General features: G+C 52.2%; 1 protein-coding gene across 3 annotated transcripts in view; it reads left to right on the top strand.

Annotated features, from left to right (window-relative positions):
* The first annotated feature begins 5,289 nt into the window (after positions 1-5,289).
* Tnni1 (troponin I1, slow skeletal type) overlaps positions 5,290-22,491 on the top strand; it is a 33,885-nt gene continuing 16,683 nt past the window's right edge. Inside the window, exons 1-2 of one of the 3 annotated variants that reach the window (XM_033762156.1) lie at positions 5,290-5,402; positions 6,042-6,466. In XM_033762156.1, coding sequence (XP_033618047.1) covers positions 6,416-6,466 — 51 coding nt within the window. In that variant the 5' untranslated portion in view covers positions 5,290-5,402; positions 6,042-6,415. Of the gene's footprint in view, positions 5,403-5,889; positions 6,467-22,491 lie in introns of those variants that run through there. The other 2 variants (XM_033762155.1, XM_033762157.1) reach the window with 2 other exon arrangements.

Raw genomic sequence — 22,491 nt, 5'->3', positions numbered from 1 at the left:
CTCCCCTAGTTGCTTTGGAGGCCTCTGCTGGGGCTCCACTGCTACTCAGTCCGATTCAGCAGAGCCTCAGCACTTAGCACTGAGTGTGAAGCATTCCCAGCACCCGCAGAGGCCGCCCCGCCAGGTCCTGGCCTCGAGGAGCCTCAAGGTGGCCTAGAAAAGAGAGCAGCAAGGCCCAGGTATGGACAGAACCCTGAGAAGTAGGCACAGAGAGCAGGAGACACTGGAGGGCTCCTCTGAAGGGAAGACAGGATCCTGACCACGGGGAGGCGGGCACCCCAGGTGGAAGAAATCACCTCTGCAAGGGTCCCCGGACCCGAAAAGAGGAGATGCCACAGCGGGTACAAGTGGCCTCCGTTTCTGCTCCTTCTCTCCTCTGCGGTATATCAGGCTAAGCTAATGCGAAGCCGGGTCCCCTCGGAGGGAGCGCAGGGCTGTGCTGAGCAGTGTTTCCGAAGGAGCACAGTCAGGTCAGTGAGGAGGGAGAGGGGAGACCTGGCAGCCGGGGCTTCGCTTGGGGGGTGGAAGGGGAAGGGAAGCAGAGATGGGGTGGTTTGTACATTCCCGCTGCGGGGCGGACAGCAGAGCACCTCGTGTCACCCACGTGGAGGCATCCCCGGAGCGTGAAAATGTGGGTGCCAATCCCAGGCCCGAGTCTCATACTGGCCCTGTGACACCCCATTAAAATGGTGATGATAGCCTGCTTTCTAGGTTCATTATGAGAAGTAATTGAGAGAAGGCCTGTAAAGTAGATAAAGCGTACAGATAGTGCACGAGATGTTTGTTTTTAGAGTCGTGTAATAATCCTCCCGGCAACCTTGCTTTGCCTAATCCCCGTTTAGAAAACTGCATGTAATTAACAACTTAAATTAGTAGCAGTTACTGAATGCTTTTACCTAATACCAAGTCCTAGCTTTTGTGGAGTGTGGCCTAAATTTCAGACATGGGGCTAGAATTACCTTGCTTCAAGGTAAGGATCCCCATCGTACAGATGGGAGCCTGATGTCCAGGGAAGTTAAATTGTCTAAGATCTCAGCCACACATGACAGCTCCCAGTGGATTCGGGCCTTCCCACTGAGATGCTGTGCTCATCTTATCTCCTCACCTGTCTCCCTGGCAGTTGAGTTTTCTGATTTGAAGTGAGGATGGAGAGCAGGCATGGCGCTATCCAGGTTCCTTTATCAGCCGATTGTATCAGCTGTCAGTTGCTTCTCCAGCACTGCTCACAAGGCCTTACTGCAGTGGCTCAGGGCTCTGCACACACGTTATGCTTCGCCACCCCTCATCCCCCTGCCAGGGAATAGAGGGCAAGTTGTGCAACTTGTCTGAGTTCACAGTGCACGTTGCCAACCTAGCCAGAAGAAAAAGGCACAAGTTTGGCCCTAGGAACCTTTCACTGACTCCCTGTCATGAGAGTGGGGCCTTCACATTAACCAAGACAATGCAGGCAAACAGCTGTCAACAGCCAGCAATGCCTGGCGAAGTAGTGAATGCCTGTGATAACGGCTCTTGGGAGGCTGAGGCAGGGGGGATCACAAGTTTGAGGTTAGCCTGGGAAACTTAGCAAGGCCCTTTCTGAAATGACAAGGGCTGTGGATGTAGCTTAGTGGTAGAGAGCCCCTGGATTTGATCCCCATACTGCCAGGAAGGAAGGAAGGAAGGAAGGGAGGGAGGGAGGGAGAGAGAAGGAAAGAAAAGAGCCATTCACACCAGTTGACTACACTCGATTGGGTTCGTTGGGCTGTGGGTTAGAATTTTCAGCTATTTATTGAAAGAGAGACATCAGGGCCTTCTGCACTTAGCTGATTTCAAAAATGTACACAATCAACTAACATTCCACAAGGCTGGGTGTTCCCCCGCCCCACCTAGAAGAGTGGATTTCTCCAATGGAACAAAGCATGAGTTTGGCAGCCTGTACACTCCCCGCCAGGTGTCTGGAAGACCCTTCCCCGCTTCTTTGTCTTTTTGTCCTATAATCTTCGTTATCCCTACTGAGATTCTATCCCGGGCTGAGTCAACGATCCTTCAGACACCACCTTGCTGTGTTTTCACCACAGCCACATGAAGACTGCGGAGTAAGTGTCCTTGCTGCAGTGGGTCCAGGCTTCCTGACCCAGCACCCAGTGTGGAATTACAAAGACAAGGGGTCCCTCCCAGTGCTCTGGCATTTGGGCCAGCCAGGGTTTTACAAAGTGATGTCTCACAGCCCTTTCTCCCTGGGGGAATCTTGGGGCTCCTGCCTGCCAGCCAGCAAGTCCTGTTTGCTGCTGGCACCCACTGCCAGTACCCATTTCTAGGCTGATATTTTCAACAGAAAAGTTCCTGGGAAGCTCAGGAGGTTCCTAGGAGGATGCAGGAGGCTGTGGGTCCACCTCTCTTGGCACAGGACCTCTGAGCTCAGGCTTCCCATTAGCAGGACCCTGTGAGACATCAGCCCGGCCAAGCAGCCAGCTCCCTGCTCCTTTGTGCAGCTGTTCCTGGGCCTGGGCAGAACTCAGCGGGCCCCGGACAGGGCCTTGCATTTCCTCACTGCTCCTTGCTATAATGGAGCTGTTGGATCATCAGGCTGGTGCCAGACGGGTGCTCAGTAAAGACTTGGGGAAGCAATGAATGTGCAGTTATGCATGTAACTCGTGTGTGTGTGTGTGTGTGCGTGTGTGTGTGTACTTGACTGGGTTGAGAGGCGCCCGGGAGATTAGTAGGGCGCACCTGTGGGTGTGTTTGATATGTCCTGGTGCCATGACTGTGGGGACCTGGCCCTACTGCTCCAGGTCTTCCTCTGCTCTCTGCTTCCTGGCTGATGAGGTGGACAGCTTCCCTCTCTCCACCATGCTCTTCCTCCATGAAGTTTGGAGCCAGTCGCTCACGGACTGAAACCTCTGAAGCCATGAGCCCAAATAGACTTCTTCTAAGTTTTGAGCGTGAGGTATTTGGTCCCAACAATGGAAAGCAGACAGTACCCAGGGCAAGGGCCCTCCGCATGTGGGTGGACATGGGCTGTGTTCCCGGAGCTCTTGGCACACTGCCAAGCAGCACAGCCTGGAAGAAGGCAGATGTGGGGCGCACTGGGAGGACAGCGGAGTGGCCCTCAGTGGGAATGCTGTTGGTGGCTGGCCCTGGAGGCATTACCTCTGGGTCCTCATGTGGGGTGGGTTATACCTATCTCTGTGACACTGGGCAAGGCCCTGCCTGCCAGGAAAAGACGTTTGTCAACAGCTAACAGTCCAGCCAGTGGGCAGGAGCTCCTAGGTACTTGTTATAAGTGTAGAGCCCTACTGGGGATGGGGATGTGGCCTGTAATCCCAGCACTCTGAGAGGCTGAGGCAGGAGGATCACAAGTTCAAGCTTAGCTTGGGCAATTTAGTGACTTAACCAGATAGTATTTGGTCCCTGGCCCCTTAGCCAGATATTATCCAGATATTGTCTCAAAATTAAAAAAAAAAAATTAAAAGGGGATGGAAGTGCAGCTCAGTGAGAAAGCCCTGGATTTAATCTCCAGTACTGGGGGAAAAAACCCTCAAAAAAGAAACAAGCAAAACCAGAACCCTGGCCCAGAGCCTCCGGAGCTGGAGTCTGGGTGTCCATATTTTTAATAAGTTCCCAGAGTGATTCTGAAGCTGCCGGTCCCAGGGACTCATGCAGAGATGCTCAGCCATCTCTGGCGGTCAGTGATGTTGAGTAAGAGCCCGGGGTGCAGAAAATAGAGGCTCCTACGTATCCTGTCCTCAGGCTTAGGGCTCAGGTGGTTGGTGAAAATTTATTGAAGGGCATTTTCTGAACACGCACACGCACACGCCCCGCAAGCTCACATCCACACATCGGCCTTGTATGCCTGACCTGGGGAGTCTGTGCAGCAGCCAGGGCGTCTCCCGCATCCGTGTCCTGTGTCTTCCTCAGGCTGTAGGGTGCTTTTTGTGATTTTGTTCAGGTCCTGCCTGCATCCAAATATTCCAGGGGGAAGGAGAAGGTTTGGGTTAAGTGGCCTCTGGCCACGTTCTTGCTGGTTTTGTAACCGATATTCCAAATAGGAACTTTAAAGTTGAGATTTTTTTCCCCCACCTTTGGAGGCAGTAGCTGCTCCAGATGTCCTCAGGCCTAGGGCATAAACTGCCCTCTCCCAGCCTGATGAGTGCACAGAACCCAAAGGTGCTGGCACCAGGATATCAGGCCTGATTTCATCCCCTTAGACAAGGAGAGAGAGGCCCACTGGGGAAGGACCGGGGCAAGCCTGGACATCTTTACGGTCTCATTCTGTTCTCTCCCCACTGTTCCCTGCTATAAAGACCCAAGTGCACCTGTACTCCTCAGATGGCGATTTGAGGTGAGTTGGACCCCTTCATCACCTTGGAACCAGCTTTGAATAAATCCCTTCTTATTACCAAAATAAACGGCCTCCTTTGAGTGGCTGGTAACATTCTGAGCCTCAGTTTTTACAAATGTAGACTAGAAACCAGGGTCCTCCCTCCTCCCAGGAGTACTCTTATGGCTTAGGTCTCAAATGCTCCCCCAAAGTCTCACGTTCCGAGGTGGCGCCTGGCTGGAGGTGGCGGGTCCCTGGGGTGTGACGTCTAGGAGGGTGTTCTTGTCCCCCGGCTCTCCCTTCTCTGTTTCCTCACCACCATGGTGTGAGTCCTTTTTCCTCTGCCTTGCCCCACGGCCATCTAGTTCCTGCCTTAGAACTGGCCAGCCAGGAATGGAAACTGAGCCAGACCGAACCTCTCCTCCCTGAAGTTGTGAGTGTCTGGCATCGTGTCCAGAAAAGGGAAAGTGGCTACGGCAGATTAAGTAGTAAAGTCAAGGGCACAGCAGAAGGGAGCAGGTGGCAAGGAACAGACAGCGGTCCGGAAGCCCTGTTGAGCTCTACTATGGAAGCCTCTCCCACACCGGTCTCGGCCTTTCCCGGGCTCTTCCCACCTGCCCCTTTGAGACTCCATTCTGGAGTCATGGAGACGGCTGACCCCGAGGGCCTCTGCCTCCTGGCATCACCCCCTTGGCCAGCTGCCGCCCTTGAGGGTGGACTGGCCTAACCCACAGAGTGGCTGTGCTTCACTTCTGGTTAGGGTTTCTGTCTTATTCATTCTCTCTCCTCCCTCGTTTTGTTGTAGTGTGTTTATTTGTTTGTTTTTGGTGGTGCTATGGATAGAACCCAGGGACACTCTACTACTGAGCTACAACTCCAGGCTCTTTTACTTTTTATTTTGAAACAAGGTCTTGCTAAGTGCTCCAGGCCAGCTTCAGTCTTGCGATCCTCCTGCCTCAGCCTCTGAGTAACTGAGATTTTTGGCAGGCACCACCATGCCTGGATCCTTCTCCACTGGACAGAGCAGGCACTACCTGGAGTAATCTCCAAGGAGAGGCTGAGTCCCACCGACAGCCGTGCGGGTTTGCAGCTGAGCCCTCAGGTAAGAGCCTCCTTCTACCGATACTGCCTTGTGGCTCTGTGAGGGGCCCTGAGGCACGGGACCTGGCTGAGCCACACCTGGATTCCTGACCGTAGAAACCCAGCCCATAAATGTGTGTTTTTTTTCAAGCCACTAAGTTTGTGACCATCTGTTACAGCAAGAGATAACTAATACAGACACCTTTTCGGGTTTCTTTGTTACTCCAGTCTTGGCCAGTGCCCTCTTCACGACACTCCACACACTGTTTGGCCTGGCCTTGGGTTACCATGCTTTCTTTGTCTTTTCCTCTAGGGCCTGGTCCTGTGCCTGGCACTCAGTATGAGGCTGGGTGACTGAGATTTTGGAATTACTTTGCCTCTTTGCCTCCACTTCTCCCCAGATTTGCATTCTCAGGAAGGGGCTGGTCACCCTGAGATTCCTGACTCCTCCAAGAGCACAGAGCAGTGCTCAGTGCGCCTTCCTGAGCCCTTGGAGGCCATGGGAGTCACCAAAGCCGAGTGCTGGGAAGGGCAGAGCTGACCCTGCTGTTTGCTGTTTGGGAAGGACGCCTTCCCTGGCTAGCCTGCCCGGCACTGGGCCTGCTACCTTCCTGCCTCAGGGTCATGTTCTGAGGATGGAGTTGTGTCCTTGGCCCTGCAGAGTGTGTCCCAGGAGGAGAACTCCCTGGAAAGAAAACCCCAAAACTACAGCTGGAAAAAGCCACTTCTCAGGGAGCCACTGCTGAGCACACCAGACAACGAGGCCTGGTGGATTCCTGTAGCTGCTGGAAGAAATCAACCCCTCTTGGTGGCTTAACACACAGAAATGGACTCTCGAAGGCAGCGGTGGTGAAGCTACAAGCATGCAGAGCCCTCTCTGTCGGCACACAAGCCAAGGCGAGCATGGGATGACAGCTCACATGGGGCACCATTGGCTCTTTGCTATAAATAAGTGGGTTTTGGATACTCAGTCTCCAAAAGGTTCGCCATCACTGCTGTAAGGGTTCTGGAGGCCAAAGGTCCAGATTTAGTATCATGGGCCAGAATCAAGGCACCGGCAGGCTGTATTCCCTCTGGGGTCCCCAGGTAAGAACAGCTTTCTTGACTTGTCCAGCCAGTGGCTCTGGCATCCTTGGCTTGTGGGATGGATGGCTTGCTTGTTTATTTGTTTACTTGAGACAGCGTCTCACTGTGTAGCTCAGGCTGGCCACAAACTCACGGCAGTTCTCCTGCTTGGACTACAGGTGTGTGCCATCATGCCCAGCTTGGGATGGCATTTTAATCTCTGCTTCTGAGGTCATGCTGCCTTCTTTTCTGTTTAGCCTCTCCATGTGTCTCCTGCTTACAGAACACGTGCTGTGATGTTTACAACTATGTCGTGCTGCACCCTGGGTCCAGAATCATCTCAAAATCATTAAAAGAGAAATCATTAATAAGGAAACATTCTCAGGCTTCAGGAATTGAGACATGGATATTTTGGGGTCCGTTATTAAGTTGGCTCAAAGGATGTGCCCAGAAGGGGAGAAACTGAGGCACAGAGCAGCACTGTATCACATTTTCCTTTGAGAACTGAAGCCGGTGGGAAACTGACCCACTTTCCTGCCTGTCAGCTACTGTTCCTGAAGGAGGTGTGGCCCACAGCACACGGGCCCAATTCCGCCTTTGCCCATCTTGGCATCCTGAGCCCAGCCTGCTTTCTCCCGGATCCCCTGGCTCCTCAGTCTTGCCCCCTCCTCTCTTCTGGCGCCTGTGTGGGAGGCCCTGGCTGCGTGACAGGGGCGCCTGGCTGAACAGCAAGGGCTCTTCCTCTGTGGAGAGCAGCACCTTTCCCCAGCACAGGCTGGGCAGCACCGCAGCCAAGGAGGGAGGCTGTAAATCCCCTGCCTGCCCACGCAAACAGCTGGGTGCCAGGCACTTCCTGCGCACTGAACCCCTTGCAGGCCGGTGGACCCTTCCTGGGTCGAGCTGGGAGGGGCTGGGGCCTCTTTGGGTCCAAGCAGAGCTTCTGCTCCTCCCTGTGATGTTAGCCAGTGGCTTAGCATTGTGTATTGAGGGGCCTTTAGACTGCCACCCTCCCAGAAGCCAGGAAGGGCTGGGGCTGGCTAAGCCCTGGTGCAGCTGGCAAGAGCCAGGGCAGGAAGGGTGTTGCCTGGTTAGTGAGCCTCCTTTGTGGTCATCACTGGCATCCAAAAGGCCTTTGTTCAGAAACAAACTACAGCGGGCTCTCAGATGGGTCCTGGAATGGCTGGAAATAAAATACACACACCGGCCAGGGTAGGTTCACTGGGGGCAGCTCACTCAGCTCCCCTCCTGCTCTGGTGGTGAGCTTCTGGAGAGCAGGGCTTTGTTCTCCTTTGGAAGAGAGTATGCCCTCTATTTTATTCTTTTGTGCTCCTATGGATTGAACCCAGAGACGGTCTACCACTGAGCTACAGTATATCCCTAGCTCTGTTGATTGCAATACCAATGGATTGAACCCAGGGTCTCTCTACCACTGAGTTACATTCCTACCTTATTTATTTATTTTGAAATTTTGAGACAGGGTCTTGTTAAGTTGCCCGGTCAGTACTTGAACTTGTGATCTTCCTGCCTCAGCCTCCTGAGTAGCTGGGATTAATAGCTGGGCCACCACACCCGGCTGTAAATTCAATGGAAACTGGAAGTTTCCAGATGGCCAGAATCATCCTCCTGCCTCTCTTTTCTGTTGTGGGATCCATTTGGGAAAGTCCAAATGCTTTGAAAGATGTGAAAACGTTTTGTAGAGTTAGGACAATTACACAGCTCAAGGAATGTTTTTATTAGGGTCTTCAAGAAATTGGAAGAGGACACTTTAATCTCTGTGTGGGTGGGAATGCCATCATTACCATGTGGGAGGCTGTGGCAATCTCCCTGCTGTGTGGCCTGGTAATATATTTGTATGGGGTTTTCATGACCACTGATCTCCTCACAGCTTGGAACACAGATGATTTCTTTCCCCTCCATGGATCAAAAACTGAAGATTCAGAGAGGTTCAGTAACATGCTCAAAATTACACAGCAGTTGTGTGGTACAGGAGCTGGGACCAGCGCCCCGATCTATAAGGCTGGAGAACTGGCTTGGGTGGTCAGGATGCCCTGGAGAAGCAAAGCCAACAGGAGGAGCAGGAGCAACAGCTGGAATTCAGGCCCCAGAGAGGCTCTCAGGAGCTTTCCACCCCACCTGGGAGTGTCGGGGGAGGCTTGGCAGTGATAGCATTTTATTGACTGCCCAGTGTAGTTAGGTGCTTGGCCTGAATTGATGATAATCCATTTAATCAGGACAGTAAAGGAGCCAGGATAGGATGGGTTGTGAAGAGGAGGCAGGATGGGCAGAGGTACCTGGATTAACAACCCAGGAGCTGGCTCAGAAGAAATACTGCTGGACACCTGGGCCACCGTGGAGGGTGGCAGTGAAGCTTGCAGTCTCAGCACTCCAGGAGGTGGGCAGAGCTGCCAGCCTGGTGGGCCCAGCCTGGCTCTGGTGGATCATGGTCTGCCCCTCCCCCAAGCCACAACAGAAAGACAATAGTCCCAGAGGGCCTCCCTGGGACAGGACAGCCGGTGCCAGGCTGCCCGGCAGGACAAGAGGCCCTTGTGCTGGCCTGGACTTCAGATCCTGCTCCTCCCTCCCTGGCCTTGGGGAGTGGTTGGAAGTTCAGATCCTGGGCAGGAGGGACACTGGGAGCTGGCACTGCTGGATCTGGGGTCACCTGGAAGTCTCCAGGGAGTCAGGGGTGGCTTTGGGTGGCACATTTTGGGTGCTGAAGTCTTGGATAAGCAGGGAGGACTGGTGGCTTCTGGTAGGCCTTTGGGAGTGGCTCCGATTTGGGCAGAAAAGAACAGAGATGCTGAGGTCTCCCTACCTTTCTCATCTGATCTTCACCACAACCCATGGGTATGAATACGGAGGATGATTACCCTGTTTTTCCGATGAGAAGGCAGAGAGTCAAGGGCTGAAGGCTTTCCCTGAGGCCACCCAGGGAGTGGAACAAGCTCCACTCGTCCTGCATTGGCCCTGGGGATGGGAGAGGCTGACAGAAGCCCATGCAGGCTCTGGCTTCGGGGCCCCAAGGTCACCTGGACCTCAGGAGCCAGGTCTGCATGTGGGGAGAGCCAGGGACGGCCCAGCCAGCTGTCCGGCAGAGTTCTCCTCACATCCTCCCACCTGGCCCATCCTCTCCCTCTGCCTCCCTCCACCTGCCAGGGCAGGCACTTGGGAGCCCAGGCCCAGCCTGCAGCGTTCCAGGGAAGAGGTGTGGCTCTGGTTGAAAGCTGGGACTGGGAGGCATAGGGGCCCAGCTGGACAAGTCCAAATCTACTCAGCTTTTCCTTGAAATTCCACACACCCTGGGCGTTTGGCAGGATCCCGGAATGTGCTTCGTCTGAACAATTTGTCTTTCATGGTGCATTTTTGTCAATTACCTCATTGTTCCCTTTGCTTGCTCTGGACCACTCAGGCTGGCTAAGGCCTCCCTGTGCACGATGTGGTGGTGGTGGGGGGCGGGGCGGGGCGTGCAGAGGGAGGGCGCCCCCTGGTGGCCCAGTCTGCAAACGCCCAGGTGCCCTTGCTGACATTAACAGCAGGCTGATGGCATCTCCAGAAGTGGCACATCTGAGCGACCACACTTCCTATCCTGTTTCCGGGGTTCTGGTGGCTGGGGGGAGAAGAGATTATGGGAGCTGAGCAGGTATAACACGGGCAAGTCGGCGCTTCATAAAGGGACGGGTTGGCCCCGGGATTTAGCTCAGAGGTTCTGCCGCCTGCCTCACAAGCACAAGGACCCGAGTTCGATGGCCAGTACCAAAAAAAAAAAAAAAAAAAAAAAAAAGAGGATGGGTGCCTGTGAAAGCGACGGCCTAAGGCCCAGGGTTCCCACCAGTGTGGCCTTCAGTGACCCAGCAGCCTCTCGGGACTCAGGCATTTATCTGTATGCTGAGGACTGTGGCCTGGAGAACGGTGATGTAAACCTGAACCCTGGCTCTGCCAAAGCCTCAGTTTCCTTTCCTGTAAACTGGTGATAGCAATACACGTGGTCCTTGTCACTAGCAGGTTCTGCACTTGCAAGCTGGTCCCCACGTGTGGTGGTTTCTTCGACAAACCCTCCAATCTGTGCTCAAAAAGGCTGGAGTCCTTTGTAGCCGGCAGTGTTGAAAACTGGGGTTGCCCAAAGCACTCGTTACTCAGGTTGAAAAAGGTGAAGTTCTGATCCCTCATTCCGGTTCTCTTCCTGTAAGCCAGGGTCCTGCTTTTAGGGTCCTTGCTGCCTTTTATTGTTGCAGTTGCATTTTTGTGCTTTTTGTGAGTGATTTTACAAATTCCCACCAAGCATATTGCTGAAGTGCTGCCTGGAGTCCCCAAGCATGAGAAGGGTAGGATCTGCCCCATGGAAAATGTATATGTGTTAGGTCATTTTCATGCAGGTGTGAGTTACAGTGCTATTGGCTGTGAGCTCAGTGTTAATAAATCAATAATATGTATTCAATAAGATGCCTTTAAGCAGACATGCACACAAGATTATGAACTGATCAGTTGATAAAAAGATTGGGAGCAGAGACTCTGAAGAACCTGACCCTGTATTTCTCCTGGGAGGTGTGGGTCCGGATTTGCCAATCCAATGTTAAGTGATCTCCTAGAACGTGCCAACTGCAATAAGAAGTCGGTTGTACTTACTGTGCAGTCTTTCTTGGGGCTTGAATATGTCCAGCCTGGCCTTGTGGTGTTGCAGTTACTGCTGCCGCGTGATGTATGCATCTGCCTGTCCTTCTGCTGTGACCCCAAATGTGTGCACACAGGAGTAGCACCAGCCTGGGCTTCTCCACCCCTGCCTGGAACTTCTACCACCAACATTTAATTCATTTGGTTTCACTTAGAGGCCTGCCGAGCTTGGATGACTCACAAAAGCTCTTTTTACTGCATGACCCCTTAGGTCCTCACAACATCGGGTGGTGGTGGCATCACGGTGCCCATTGTACAGCTGAGCCTGAAGTTCACAAAGGCTAAGTAATCGGGCCCAAGGTCAGCCACTGTGTTGGCAGCAGTCTGAAGGCTCAGTTTCCATTGTCTTCCCACCTCGGGGCTCTTCCAGGTTACAACAGAGTCCTCTGGGGGAGTAAGAGCCAGGTCTTGCTGTTGACACTGAGGTGTGAATGAGTACGTTGAAGTCCCCGAGGAGACTGGCTGGGAGCTGTGAGTGATAACATCTTTGCACCCACTCTCCAGTCTGCCTCGCTGCTCTCCTGAATCACCCCGGCCCCTCCTACCTGCCTCTGCCTTCATACCTGCGGTGGGTCCCAGTCGCCTGCCTGCCCTGTGGCCATCACAGAGCTCTTCCCACAGAAATCAGAGGCAGTGTCCCCCCAAGATAATCAGAGGGTGCCTGCCTGCAGGATGAGTCCACACTACCTACCTTGTGTTCAAAGCTCCCCAGTGAGTTGACATTCCTGTCCTGTTTTTGGGTGATACTGGGGATTGAACTCAGGGACCCCATAAGTGGCCCAGGCTGGCCTTGAACTTGGGATCCTCCTGCCCCAACCTCTCAAAGAGCTGGGATTACACCCATGCATGCCACTCCCAGCTTCCTTCCAGGCTTTTGGTACTACAGTTGCTCCTGCCTTTCCCTCCTGTCAGTCACGTGGGTACTCCACAGACCGAGAGACTTAAACAGCAAGCACTATACCTCAGTTCCAAGGCTGTAAAGCCCAAGATCAAGGTGCAGCCAGATTTTTTTGTCTGGTGAGGGCTCTTTCTTCCAGCTGTCTTCTAGTTGTATCCACATGTGGACAGAAGAAAAATAATTTCTCCTGTCTCTTCTTATTAGGGCACCGACCCCATTCCTGAGGACTCTTATCCTCCTGACCTAACACCTGCCCGGAGCCCGGCCTCCTGAGTCCGCCCCCCGGAGGTCAGGGTCTCCCTTCTCCACGGCCTCCTGCTCCTGATCCCCAGCAGGCATGCGCTCCATCCCACCTGCTCTCACTCTTTTGCACCTCAGCAAACACTGACTTTTTTCTTTCCTGGGAAAACCAAGGCCTCTGGGATTTTGATGTTCCTAACCTCCCGATTCCCACAAATTCCCTTTCTCTCTGTCTGCATCTTTCTTCCCTCCAATCTCAGGAACTGTGTTCTTTTTCCTACTGAAGCCAATGTGGTTACTGCTACTTTTTTTTTTTTTCTTTCCTGCTCAATCTTTTTTTTTTTTCCACCGAGGCAACATACATGCATTAAAAATTACCATCTTGGGCCAGGGATTTAGCTCAGTGGTTCTACTGCCTACCTTGCAAGCACAAGGACCTGAGTTTGATCCCGGGTACCAAAAAAAAAAAAAAACAAAAAACAAGCACACAACAACAAAAAAAAAACCCACAAAACAAAACAAAAAAAAACCATCTTAACCACTGTTGTGTAACTATCACTGTCCTCCACCCGCAGAAGCCTTCACCAAGCAAAACCCAGGGTCTGCACCCTTTAAATATTTTCCTACCCCCTCCAGCTTCTGGCAACCTTCCCACAACTTTTTGTCTTGTGAATTTCACTGTTCCCTGTCTTTCATGGATTCATATGATATTTATCTTTTTGGGAGTGGCTTGTTTCATACAGCATAAGAACTCAGGGTGTACCGTGTGTTAGCATGTGTAGGAATTTCCTCCCATGTAAAGGCTATATCCCAGTGCAGTGTCCCAGTGTCACCCTAGACCACACTCTGAGTACTGTTCACCTGCTGGTGGACACTTGGATGTTCTCAGCTTTGGGCTATTGTGAATAACGCTGCTGTGAGACTGGGTGTACAGATATCCCCAGGTCTTCCTCTCCAGTCTTTTGGATACATGCCCAGAAGTGAAACGCTGATCATTTGCTAGTTCTGTGCTTCACTTTTTGAGGAGATGTTGTACCGTTTTCCACAGTGGTGCCCCCCTTTTACGTTTCCACCAGCAGTGCACAAAGGTTGCTGACTAATGTTTCTTAGGTCCTATGCATCTCTTGTTATCATTTTTTGGAGACAGGGTCTCACGACGTAGCTCAGGCCTTGAACTCGTGCTCCTTCTGCCTCAGCTTTCTGAGTTCTGGGAGCACACGCGTGTCCACAGGGCCCGGCTTCCCTGTGTATTTCCTGGTGGCCCCTCCTCACGAGTGCCGCATTTCCCTGAGGGTTAGAGAAGTTGAGCATCTGTCTGTGCTTCCTGGCCCTTTGTGTGTCTTCTTTATTTATGTCCTTCCCCCTGTGCTGAAGATTATCCTGGTGGCCTGGTGAGTCTGTGCCCTCTGTCCCACATCATTATTGCTGGCTTAATTTAGGTCCTTTTTCTGTAGGGACAGGGGGCCCGGTAGGTAAGGAAAGACATGGAAATGACCTCATTGCACTTTATTAAGCTTAATAAGGAAACTTACTAAAAGCAGTTTCTGCCTTCACAGGTAGACCCTGAAGTTAGGGTAATCAGAAAGATGAGAAAAGAAAAGCTAGCTGGACTTGGGAGAGGTGCCAGGCAACACGATTACCAGGAAAGCCAGCTCCTTCACCCACCCGATGAAATGCAAAGGCAGTAAGGGACAGCCACCCAAGGGCTCTTATTTAATATGTTAGACACACACACACACACACACACACACTCACACACACACTCATATGTGTATGTAACATCAGTATAACATTGCACCAGATACTCGAATGGTCACAAGTCCCCTTTACTTAATCACCAAGTAAGCCAACTTCCTAATAAGTCCTCTTCCTTCACTTATTCGTTACAAAGAAACAGGAAGAAGCCAAATGGCCAGAAGGCCATTCAAGGGAACAGATCAGAGAGGGACAAGACAAGCGCCCACCTAGGGATGGGAAAGACCCTCGTTCCCAATAAAAGAAGCGAGGGATAAGAGTGCTTGGGTTTTCAGCTCATAGCAGCTGTCTATTCTCTTTCTTTTCCATCTTCTCCCCCCATACTAAACTTTCCTTATTATAGTTCTTTACTGGTACTGGGTTTAGGATGCTGGAAGCTGCGTTTTCAGCAGAGCAGGGGTGTGGCACGAGGTGGCCTGGTGAGCCCTCCGCCCCTGGGTGTAGCACTCCATAGCTTATTTACCTGTTTATCTTTGTCTGCTGTGGATAAACCCGGGGCTGCACGAATGCCCCATCACTGAGCTATAGCCCCAGCCTCAAACATGTTATTATAATTTTTGTTGGATTTTATTATATTTGTATATTACGTATACTTATTTTTGTTATATTTCATAATGATTGTTATGATGCAGTCGTCAACGTAACAGTGTCGGTGGGGTCTTTTTTGTTGTTGTTTTTTTGGTACCAGGGATCAAACTTGGGACCTTGCGCTTGCGAGGCAGGAGGCGGAACCCCTGAGCTAAATCCCTGGCCCTTGGTGAGGCCTTTAAGAGGTCACCAGGCCATGAGACTCTGCCTTTGAGGGGGACTCACTGCCTTTCAGAAAGAGCTTGCAGGACTGAGTCCTCTCTCTTTGTGCTCCCTTTCTGCCATGTGAGGAGCGGTCAAGAGGCTCTCGCCAGATGCCAGAACCCTGTCCGAGAGGTCCCAGCCTCCTGAGTTGAGCGCCTACAGATTTCTGTTTGTTATAAACGACTCAGGATCAGGCACTCTGTTCTAGTGGTATTATAGACAGCTTAGCTAGGCAGAAAAGTATTATAGGCAGTCAGACAGGGCAAGGCCCTCAAGAGAGTCTGGACAAAGGTAAAAACACATTACAACTGTGGCTGGTGGTGCATCTGTTGGAGGCCAGGCCTTAAGGTAAAGACAAATGACCAAGCCTCAGATAAGTGATAACACCTACCTAATGAAGTCTAGATAGACATCAGGCACCTCGGTGGGTGACCAAGACCCTCAGACCCATCCCTTCCTGAACAGTTCTTTGTTCCTTCCACGCACACTCACTGTGTGGCCTGCCCTCTCATTGGATCAATGCTTAAGCAATTATACTCATAATTTTATTGGTCGGTCATAGCTGTAACCCATGTTGTTCCCAAGCGGTTGTGCTCTGTAAAGCTTCTCCTAAAAAGTGGGGTCCTTCGCAACCCACTTTTGGGCCCCCTCCTGCCTCTCAGGAGCTGTATCTTTCCCATCAATAAATACTTCCTTTTCTTAACTTCTGTTGTTCTTGGAAGTTTTTTTGTGGGGGGGACAGGAACTCAGTGTGTCAGACCTCTGGCAGGTTGCAAGTTATACTATTTCCCCTATGTATTTGGAGCTCCAATATCACTTCCTACATGAGCAGAACTAAGACAACCAAGATCATTATTATAATTGCCTTTCACTTATATCTTGGCCTCTAATTCTTCCACTGTATAATCTGGTTTCTATTCTGCAACCTGTGTGAAGTTTCTAAAAATTCATGTCTGACAGTGTCACTTTAGCAGACTCCACTTAAACGCATGGGGTCCAGGATCCCTGGAATCTGGCAGGAGGAGCAAGTTCTGTAACTTGTCACGGCCTCTCCATCTAAATCCATGTCATCGCCTTCAGCTTCTCCTCAGACCAGATCTTCACACTTTAACAAGAACAAACACTTGTGGTTTCTCCGCACCCTGTGTTTCTCATGCTGCTGTGTCATTGCTCGGTCTGTGCCTGAGGTCTGTAAGGCCCCCTTTCCTTGCTTTTCTTATGAGGTATCCTTGGGGATGTGTTATTGTTTTTGTTTTGTTTTATTTGAGACAGGGTCTCACTATGTAGTTGAGACTGACCTGGAACTCACTATGTAGCCCAGGCTGGTCTCAAACTCACAGAGATCCTCCTGCCTCAGCCTCCCAAGTGCTGGGATTACAGGCGTGCGCCTCCATGCCCAATGTGTCCTTTGTGAAGCTTCTCTTGTGTCCCCTCTTACAGAAGTCCTTCTGAATGCTACAGCAAGCACATGTGTTTGGGGGATGTTTTGTGTGTTCATGTGGTCAACAAAGCTGGAGAATCCAGCTTCTCTTCTGTCTGGATTTTAGTCTGAATCACACAGAATTCATATTTACCAGGGTAGGGGCAGGATGTGTATTCTACTCCAGGCAGGACCCTCTGGCTTACAGTATTTTAAATGGCTGCACCTGGTTGTGGAGGTGTTGGTGAGAGTAGATATCATTTTGTCGCAGTCCGAGAAACTTGGCTCTCTGGGCTCCCCCACGTCATCCAGGAAATCTCTGAACCCTTAAATAGTGGAACAGTAGAAATTTTCTTCAGGCCTCTGGGTCCTGAGGAGCCTGAAACCACTTCCCTCTCGCCCGGTTCCACAGCGCCCTCTGGTGTCAGCAGCTTTCGAGCCAAACTCTGGGCACCTCCGGAAGCTACTCCCAGAGAGGGGCAGGGGCTGCAGGTCCCCGCCAGGAATAAAGGATCCTCAGAGACAGCTGTGCACACAACTGGGCCACTCCTCTCCCCCTCCACGTGTGCTCTTAAATGGGCTCCAGAGGGTCTCTGAGCCCCGGAATTGGGGTAAAAGCCTATGACTTTCAAAGGCGATTGTGTCCATGCTTTTGATTTCAAGAGCTTTTAAAGAAAGCCCCTTCCTCATACTTCCAAGTTAAGAACTACGCAGCCACTTAGATCCTCAGGGAACGCTCGGAACAGTCGTCTCAAGGGAGACCGCACTTTAAGAAAGACACATTATCCAAGCAGCTAGGATGGGGATCACAGCACGCGAGCGCGCTGCAAACGCTTCTATGCTTCTATTCGGGAAGCTGAGCCTGTCGCAGCTTGGCATGGAGCCAGACTATCTTCACCGTGAACAGGTAATGTGTTCCCGGGAAGGTGCAGAGAAGGATGGGGAAGGAACACAGACTGTTAACATTTCTGCTCATCATCCGGGGGAGAAGGGGAGAGGGGGTGGAACAGAACATTCGCTTATGGTCAGCACTCCGGCATTCCCATGCAAGTGATCTCAGACATGTTCTGTAAGGCTTAAATGTCGCACATAGTCTCACACACACACACACACACACACACACACACACACACACACACCTCCATCTGGTGGCAAGAAGGAGAACTTTACCTCTTTCTCCTAATAGAAATGCAATATCTGGCAACAGGTTGTCAACCGGAGTTTTTCCATGCAAAGACACATACAGAGAATTGAAACACACATCACCGTTCAATGGTCAAACTTTTTCTCAGCACCTTTGGGGCATTTTAATCCCCAGCACGTACAACTAATCCTACTCTGAAGGATTTGCCCTCACTTTAAAAAAATTGATTCCTGCTGGTGACTGCCATGGACAGATTAAAAATTATACTTCAGTTTTTCTTGGTTATTTTGTGCTCCTTAGTCTATAGATGAAAATATGAAGCGGCATTAAAACAATAATAATCTGCTAAAAACATAGAGTAGCGTTTCTTGAACTTTTTGGCTTCAGGATCCTTGGAGCATCCGAAACACATATCATTTGAGTTGGTTAAGCCTAGAAATATTTCCTGCTAGAAATTAACATTGAGGAGCTTAAAGTGTATTTTAAAATCCACCCAATAATTTTATGTCTATCTTACATTTTAATTTAAATAGAATATTTTACTATGAAAAATAACTATAGACAGAATATAAATATATAAAATAAATATAGACAAATCAGTATTTACAAATAAAATATTATTTATGATAAATCCAATGTTTTGTAATACAGTGACAAAACTAGAAATACCTGACAGGAGTAGTGGTCGTGTTTTATCTTTTTCACAAATCTGTTTAATATCTGGCATAATGGTGCGTGCCTGGATTCTCTCTCACATCCCCTCTGCAGTCAGTCTGCTGTACTGCGCTTTGTTGAAATACACGAAAAAGACCCAGCCTCACAGAGGCATGTAGCAGGAACAGAGAGGAGCATGTCAATAGCCTTTTCTGAGGATTGGGTGCATAGTTCATGGGGACTACATCAAAACTCAACCACGAGTGTCTCCTCGCTGTGACATCCGAGAGCAGATGGTGAAGTCTTCATAGGCTGTTACACAAAATCTCATTGGCCTCTGGGACACTTGAAATGATGTTTTACCCTGTGACTGTGCAACCTTATAAATAGGTTACGCAGAAGCTATGGTTGTTCTGGGTTATGCAGATCCTCCTGATGTTGACACACTTCATATATTATGCAGGGATTATAAATCACACTCTTTATTTATTTTGTGGTACTGGGATCAAATCCAGGGCCTCACACATGTTAGGCAAGTGCTCTACCACTGAGCCACACCCTTCTTGTTTTTAAATTTTGGGACAGGTTCCTGCTGAGTTTCCCAGGCTGGCCTGGAACTTGTGGTCTTCCTCCCTCAGCCTCCAGAGGGGGTGGGATTACAGATGTTCACCAGTTCATCCAGCATAAAAATTACATCCTTTAATGTCTCTGCCAATCCTACCGGAATCTTGGTCACCTGTTACACTCACTTTGCCAGGTAACAGTTTAGTGGTATTCATTTATTAGCTTGAAAATCTGAATTTTATAACTGGCAACAGATATTCTCCCTAGTTTTCCATGAAGTGACAGCCTTAGTTGGCTCATTTCCTGGAAAATATGTATCCATATTCAAGTCTGATTAGCAACAGCCCTGAAGTCGGTTGTTCTTTCAAGTAAAAACGACACAGCACGAAGGAATGCAGCTGGAAGCGCAGGGTGAGGCAGACTGACCCAGGTGTACTGACTGCTGAATTGAACCCAATCCTCACTTTCCCCGCTCCACACAGCCTGCGCCTAAGGGAACCCTGGCTGCCCTCCCAGCGAGTACCTGGTGGGAAGACAGTGAGTGCGGCCACACTCCGGCGGCACAGCTGCTCCACCGCTGCAGTCCCAGCACCGCGGCACAGACAGCAGCCGGTGAGGAGGCAGAGCGCGCAGCCCAGGGCTCAGTGGAGCACCCTGTGAGCAGCACTGCTGTGGGTCATGCGCACCGTGGTCCAGGACGGGAGGAGATGGGTCTGTCCAATGAGGCCTGGCGCCAGCCCTGTCTCCTCTGCGCCTGGGAGAATTGATTCCGCCGCACCCCTCCCCCTCCCACCTTCTGCCTACATCGCCCGGTACCTGTCGGCCGGTACCTGTCGGAGCCATGCGGCGGGGCTTTGAGGGCTTGGTTATGCAGCCGAGACTCAGACAAGAGAGGGTGTGGAGTGGGTGTGGGGGTCGTGATTGGGGGTCCTGCATTTGGAGGGAAGCGCGGGAAGGTGTGGCCTCCTCCTTCCCGCAGAGTGAAGAGCGAAGCCGCTTCCCTTCTCCTCTGAGCGGAAGCCCTACCTACTCCGAAGCCTCCGAGTGCTGCAGAGGTCACCGTGCTAGTCCGCGCCTTGAAAGAGCTTATTACCTGCTGAGCGGGAGGCCCTTCCCTCCGTCCCCCAGGCCCCCGTGACCTAGTCATGGGCAGTGCGAGGCAGAGGGGAGAGAGAGGGCTGGGGTCTGCAGAGGCTTCTGGGGCCGGTGGAGAGGGCACGGAGAGTGGGAGCAGGCGAGGTGATGGGCAGATACCAAGTCTGGGCTCTCGCCTGGGTTGGCACCTGTTTCTCCTGGCGTGCCCAGTGGTGGTCACCATGCAGGAGCTAAGTTTAACAACAGCAAAGATCCAGCTGCCCAGCTGTTGTTTCATTGTTGGAGGGGAGAGCAAGTCATCACCTATGTCAAGGGCAGTGCGTGGCCGTGGCCGCTCCTCCCGGGGAGGGGGTGGCTGGTGCTTAGAGTTGGGACAAAGTGGCCTCCCAGTTGGCCCTTTCCCTGTGCCCCTGAGCTGGGAGCTCCCAACTTTGTTTCCGATCCTGGGGAAAGGCAAGGGTCCTTCTGGTGCCAGGAGAGGCAACTTCCTGCACTGGCTGTGGTCAGAGGCACCTGCCAGTGCTCTTCCTTGGCCATGTCGTCACTCAGTGAGCTTTCTTTCTTGTAGGGACAGGGACAGCCAGGGTGGGCAGGGCAGGTAGAGATGTGGAGGGGCAGAGGGCAGGAGGAGGGAAAGGCCTTCTGAGAACATCGAGTGCTTTCATGTGGCTGGAGCCAGGGCGGTGAGGAGGCCGGGGAAGCTGGGAAGAGGCAGGTGGAGAGGTGGGAGCCATAGGGCGCTGTGGCAACGAAGCTGGCAGGGCAGGACCTGGGACAGGGGAGGAGAGGACCCGGGCCTGGGCCAGGGCTGCGGGTGGCTGGGCTGTTCGTGGCCACCTCCAGGGCTCTGCTGTGGAGTGAGGAGCACAGGCCAAAGCCAGGCCTCTGAGCCAAAGCGCTGAGTCTGCCCAGAAGGGGCGCCTTGAGGTGGCTCTCAGGGGGAGACCTTGTTAGAAAAGCAGATTTCTGAACCTGTCCCCAGCCCTGCTGAATCAGAGCCTGGGATTGGGGCCAATGCCCCGTGTTTAATAAGCCTTCCTGGAGATTCTGAGACTCCACTGGGCTAGCAGGGGCCTGTTCCTCGGTGTACCATGCCCATCCTATGGGGACAGTCCCCGAGACAGCTTCCCCAGAGGGAAGGTGGAATTGTACACCCCGAAGACAGGTGACATGATACCCAGAACCAGGTGTGCCACACAGAGAGGGGAGCCAGGGAGCCCAAGGAACTGGGGAAGCCTCTACCCCTGGGGAGTAACATCCTGCTCCCTGCTAAAGGTCCAGAGTGCATGAGTTTCAGTGCAGGCCAGGGAGGGGTGCAGGGCAGCTGGGAGCTGGCAGCAGAGGCCCAGGGCTGGGGTCATAGTGCCAGGGTAAGCTGGCAGGGGCGGTGGGTTGGGTGAGGTGGCACCAGGAGAGCTGAGCTGCCCGGGTGTCCTAGTTCCCAGGCTCACTGACTGCTCACGTGCCAGCGTGAGTAGAGTTTGTTTCTGGGGTGGAGTCCACACCTGACTGGCAGCTCGCTCCCCACATCCCCCTTCCCAGACTCCACGGGACGGTCCTGTACCCTACCCATTATTACAGGGATTTCTGCCCAGGCAGCCTGACCTGCAGGTTCCTGCTGGGGCCCGCCAGACCCAGGCTCAGCCTCGAGGCTCGGTCTGAAGCACAGAGACAGCCCTGGGTAGGGATGGGGTTGCCTTTGGGTCCCCTTCATCCATGGTGGCCCCTGGCTGGAGGGAGGAGGCAGGCAGAGGGGCCCAGAAGGCTTCAGGGCGGGGCCACACTGAGATGGAGGAGCAGGGAGATCCAGAGAGAGGGGAAGCCGCCCCTTGGGCAGAAGGTGTGGGAGGAAGTAGCTGTGTGAGAATCTCAAACCAAATGCGGAGCTGAGGGCCATGGGGCCCCACCCAGACAGAGACCTGCTCCGCTCCTAGGACCCTGCAGCTCCTCTGCCATCTGCTCTGTGTACCTCTCCTCTGCTTCCGCTTGTCCCATCACCACCCCATCCAGGCCTCCCTGCAGGGCAAGCAAGGGCCTCCTCCTCTCAGTGTCTGGGCTAGTGGCCCTGTGTTGCTCTGTGGCCGAACCTCTTCAAATTCGGCACATCAGGAATCAGTAATTCAAAACATAGCTTATGGTTTTTAAAGTTGGAATGAATGGTATGGAGTGTTGAGTGCCCCAAGCCCGGCCATTCCAAATTCCCAGTGAAACCACCCCATTGGCTGATGATAAAGACACGGAGGTGTTTATTGAACACTTACTATTCGCCAGACCTAGGCTGGTGAAAGAGCTCAGCCTTCGTCACCAGACACCTGGGTGCAGTTCAGGGCCCTGCCTTTCCTTGCTGTTTGGCCTTGGGCAAGCTGTTTAGCACTGGACCCCTCATTTCCTCATGGGGAGATGGGGTTACGGATACAGTGGCCTCAGACCTACTAAAATGAGAACATCCTAAGAACTAACACCTCTGGAGCATTCGCCTCGTGCCCTGAATTTGGAAACCCCTTAGTGTGCTTTACCTTATTTAAACCCTCTGAGGTGGGCTGTCTTGATACCCTGTTTGACAGATGAGGAGGGAGCCTTGGAGGGGCTGAGTTGCTGGGTTACAGGGGTGCACTTTCCCAGTGAGTGACAGCTGTCTGCTCCCAGGATTGGCGCTGCCTGCCTCGCTCTCTCGAATGCCGCAGGCCTTCACACTGTGGCAGAAAATCCATTCGTGACAGCCTTGGATTTCAGCGTTCTTTCTATTCTAGCTCCTTTGCTCCCACCCGGGGATTTGGCCGCAGACTCCGGTGGGGGGGGCCTGGGTGGGCAAGGGC

This window comes from Fukomys damarensis, unplaced genomic scaffold, assembly GCF_012274545.1.
Source record: "Fukomys damarensis isolate Sample0158 unplaced genomic scaffold, DMR_v1.0_HiC HiC_scaffold_11, whole genome shotgun sequence".
Classification (NCBI taxonomy): domain Eukaryota; kingdom Metazoa; phylum Chordata; class Mammalia; order Rodentia; family Bathyergidae; genus Fukomys; species Fukomys damarensis.
The sequence above is the reverse complement of the archived record's forward strand: the minus strand, read 5'-3'. Positions and strand labels throughout refer to the sequence as shown.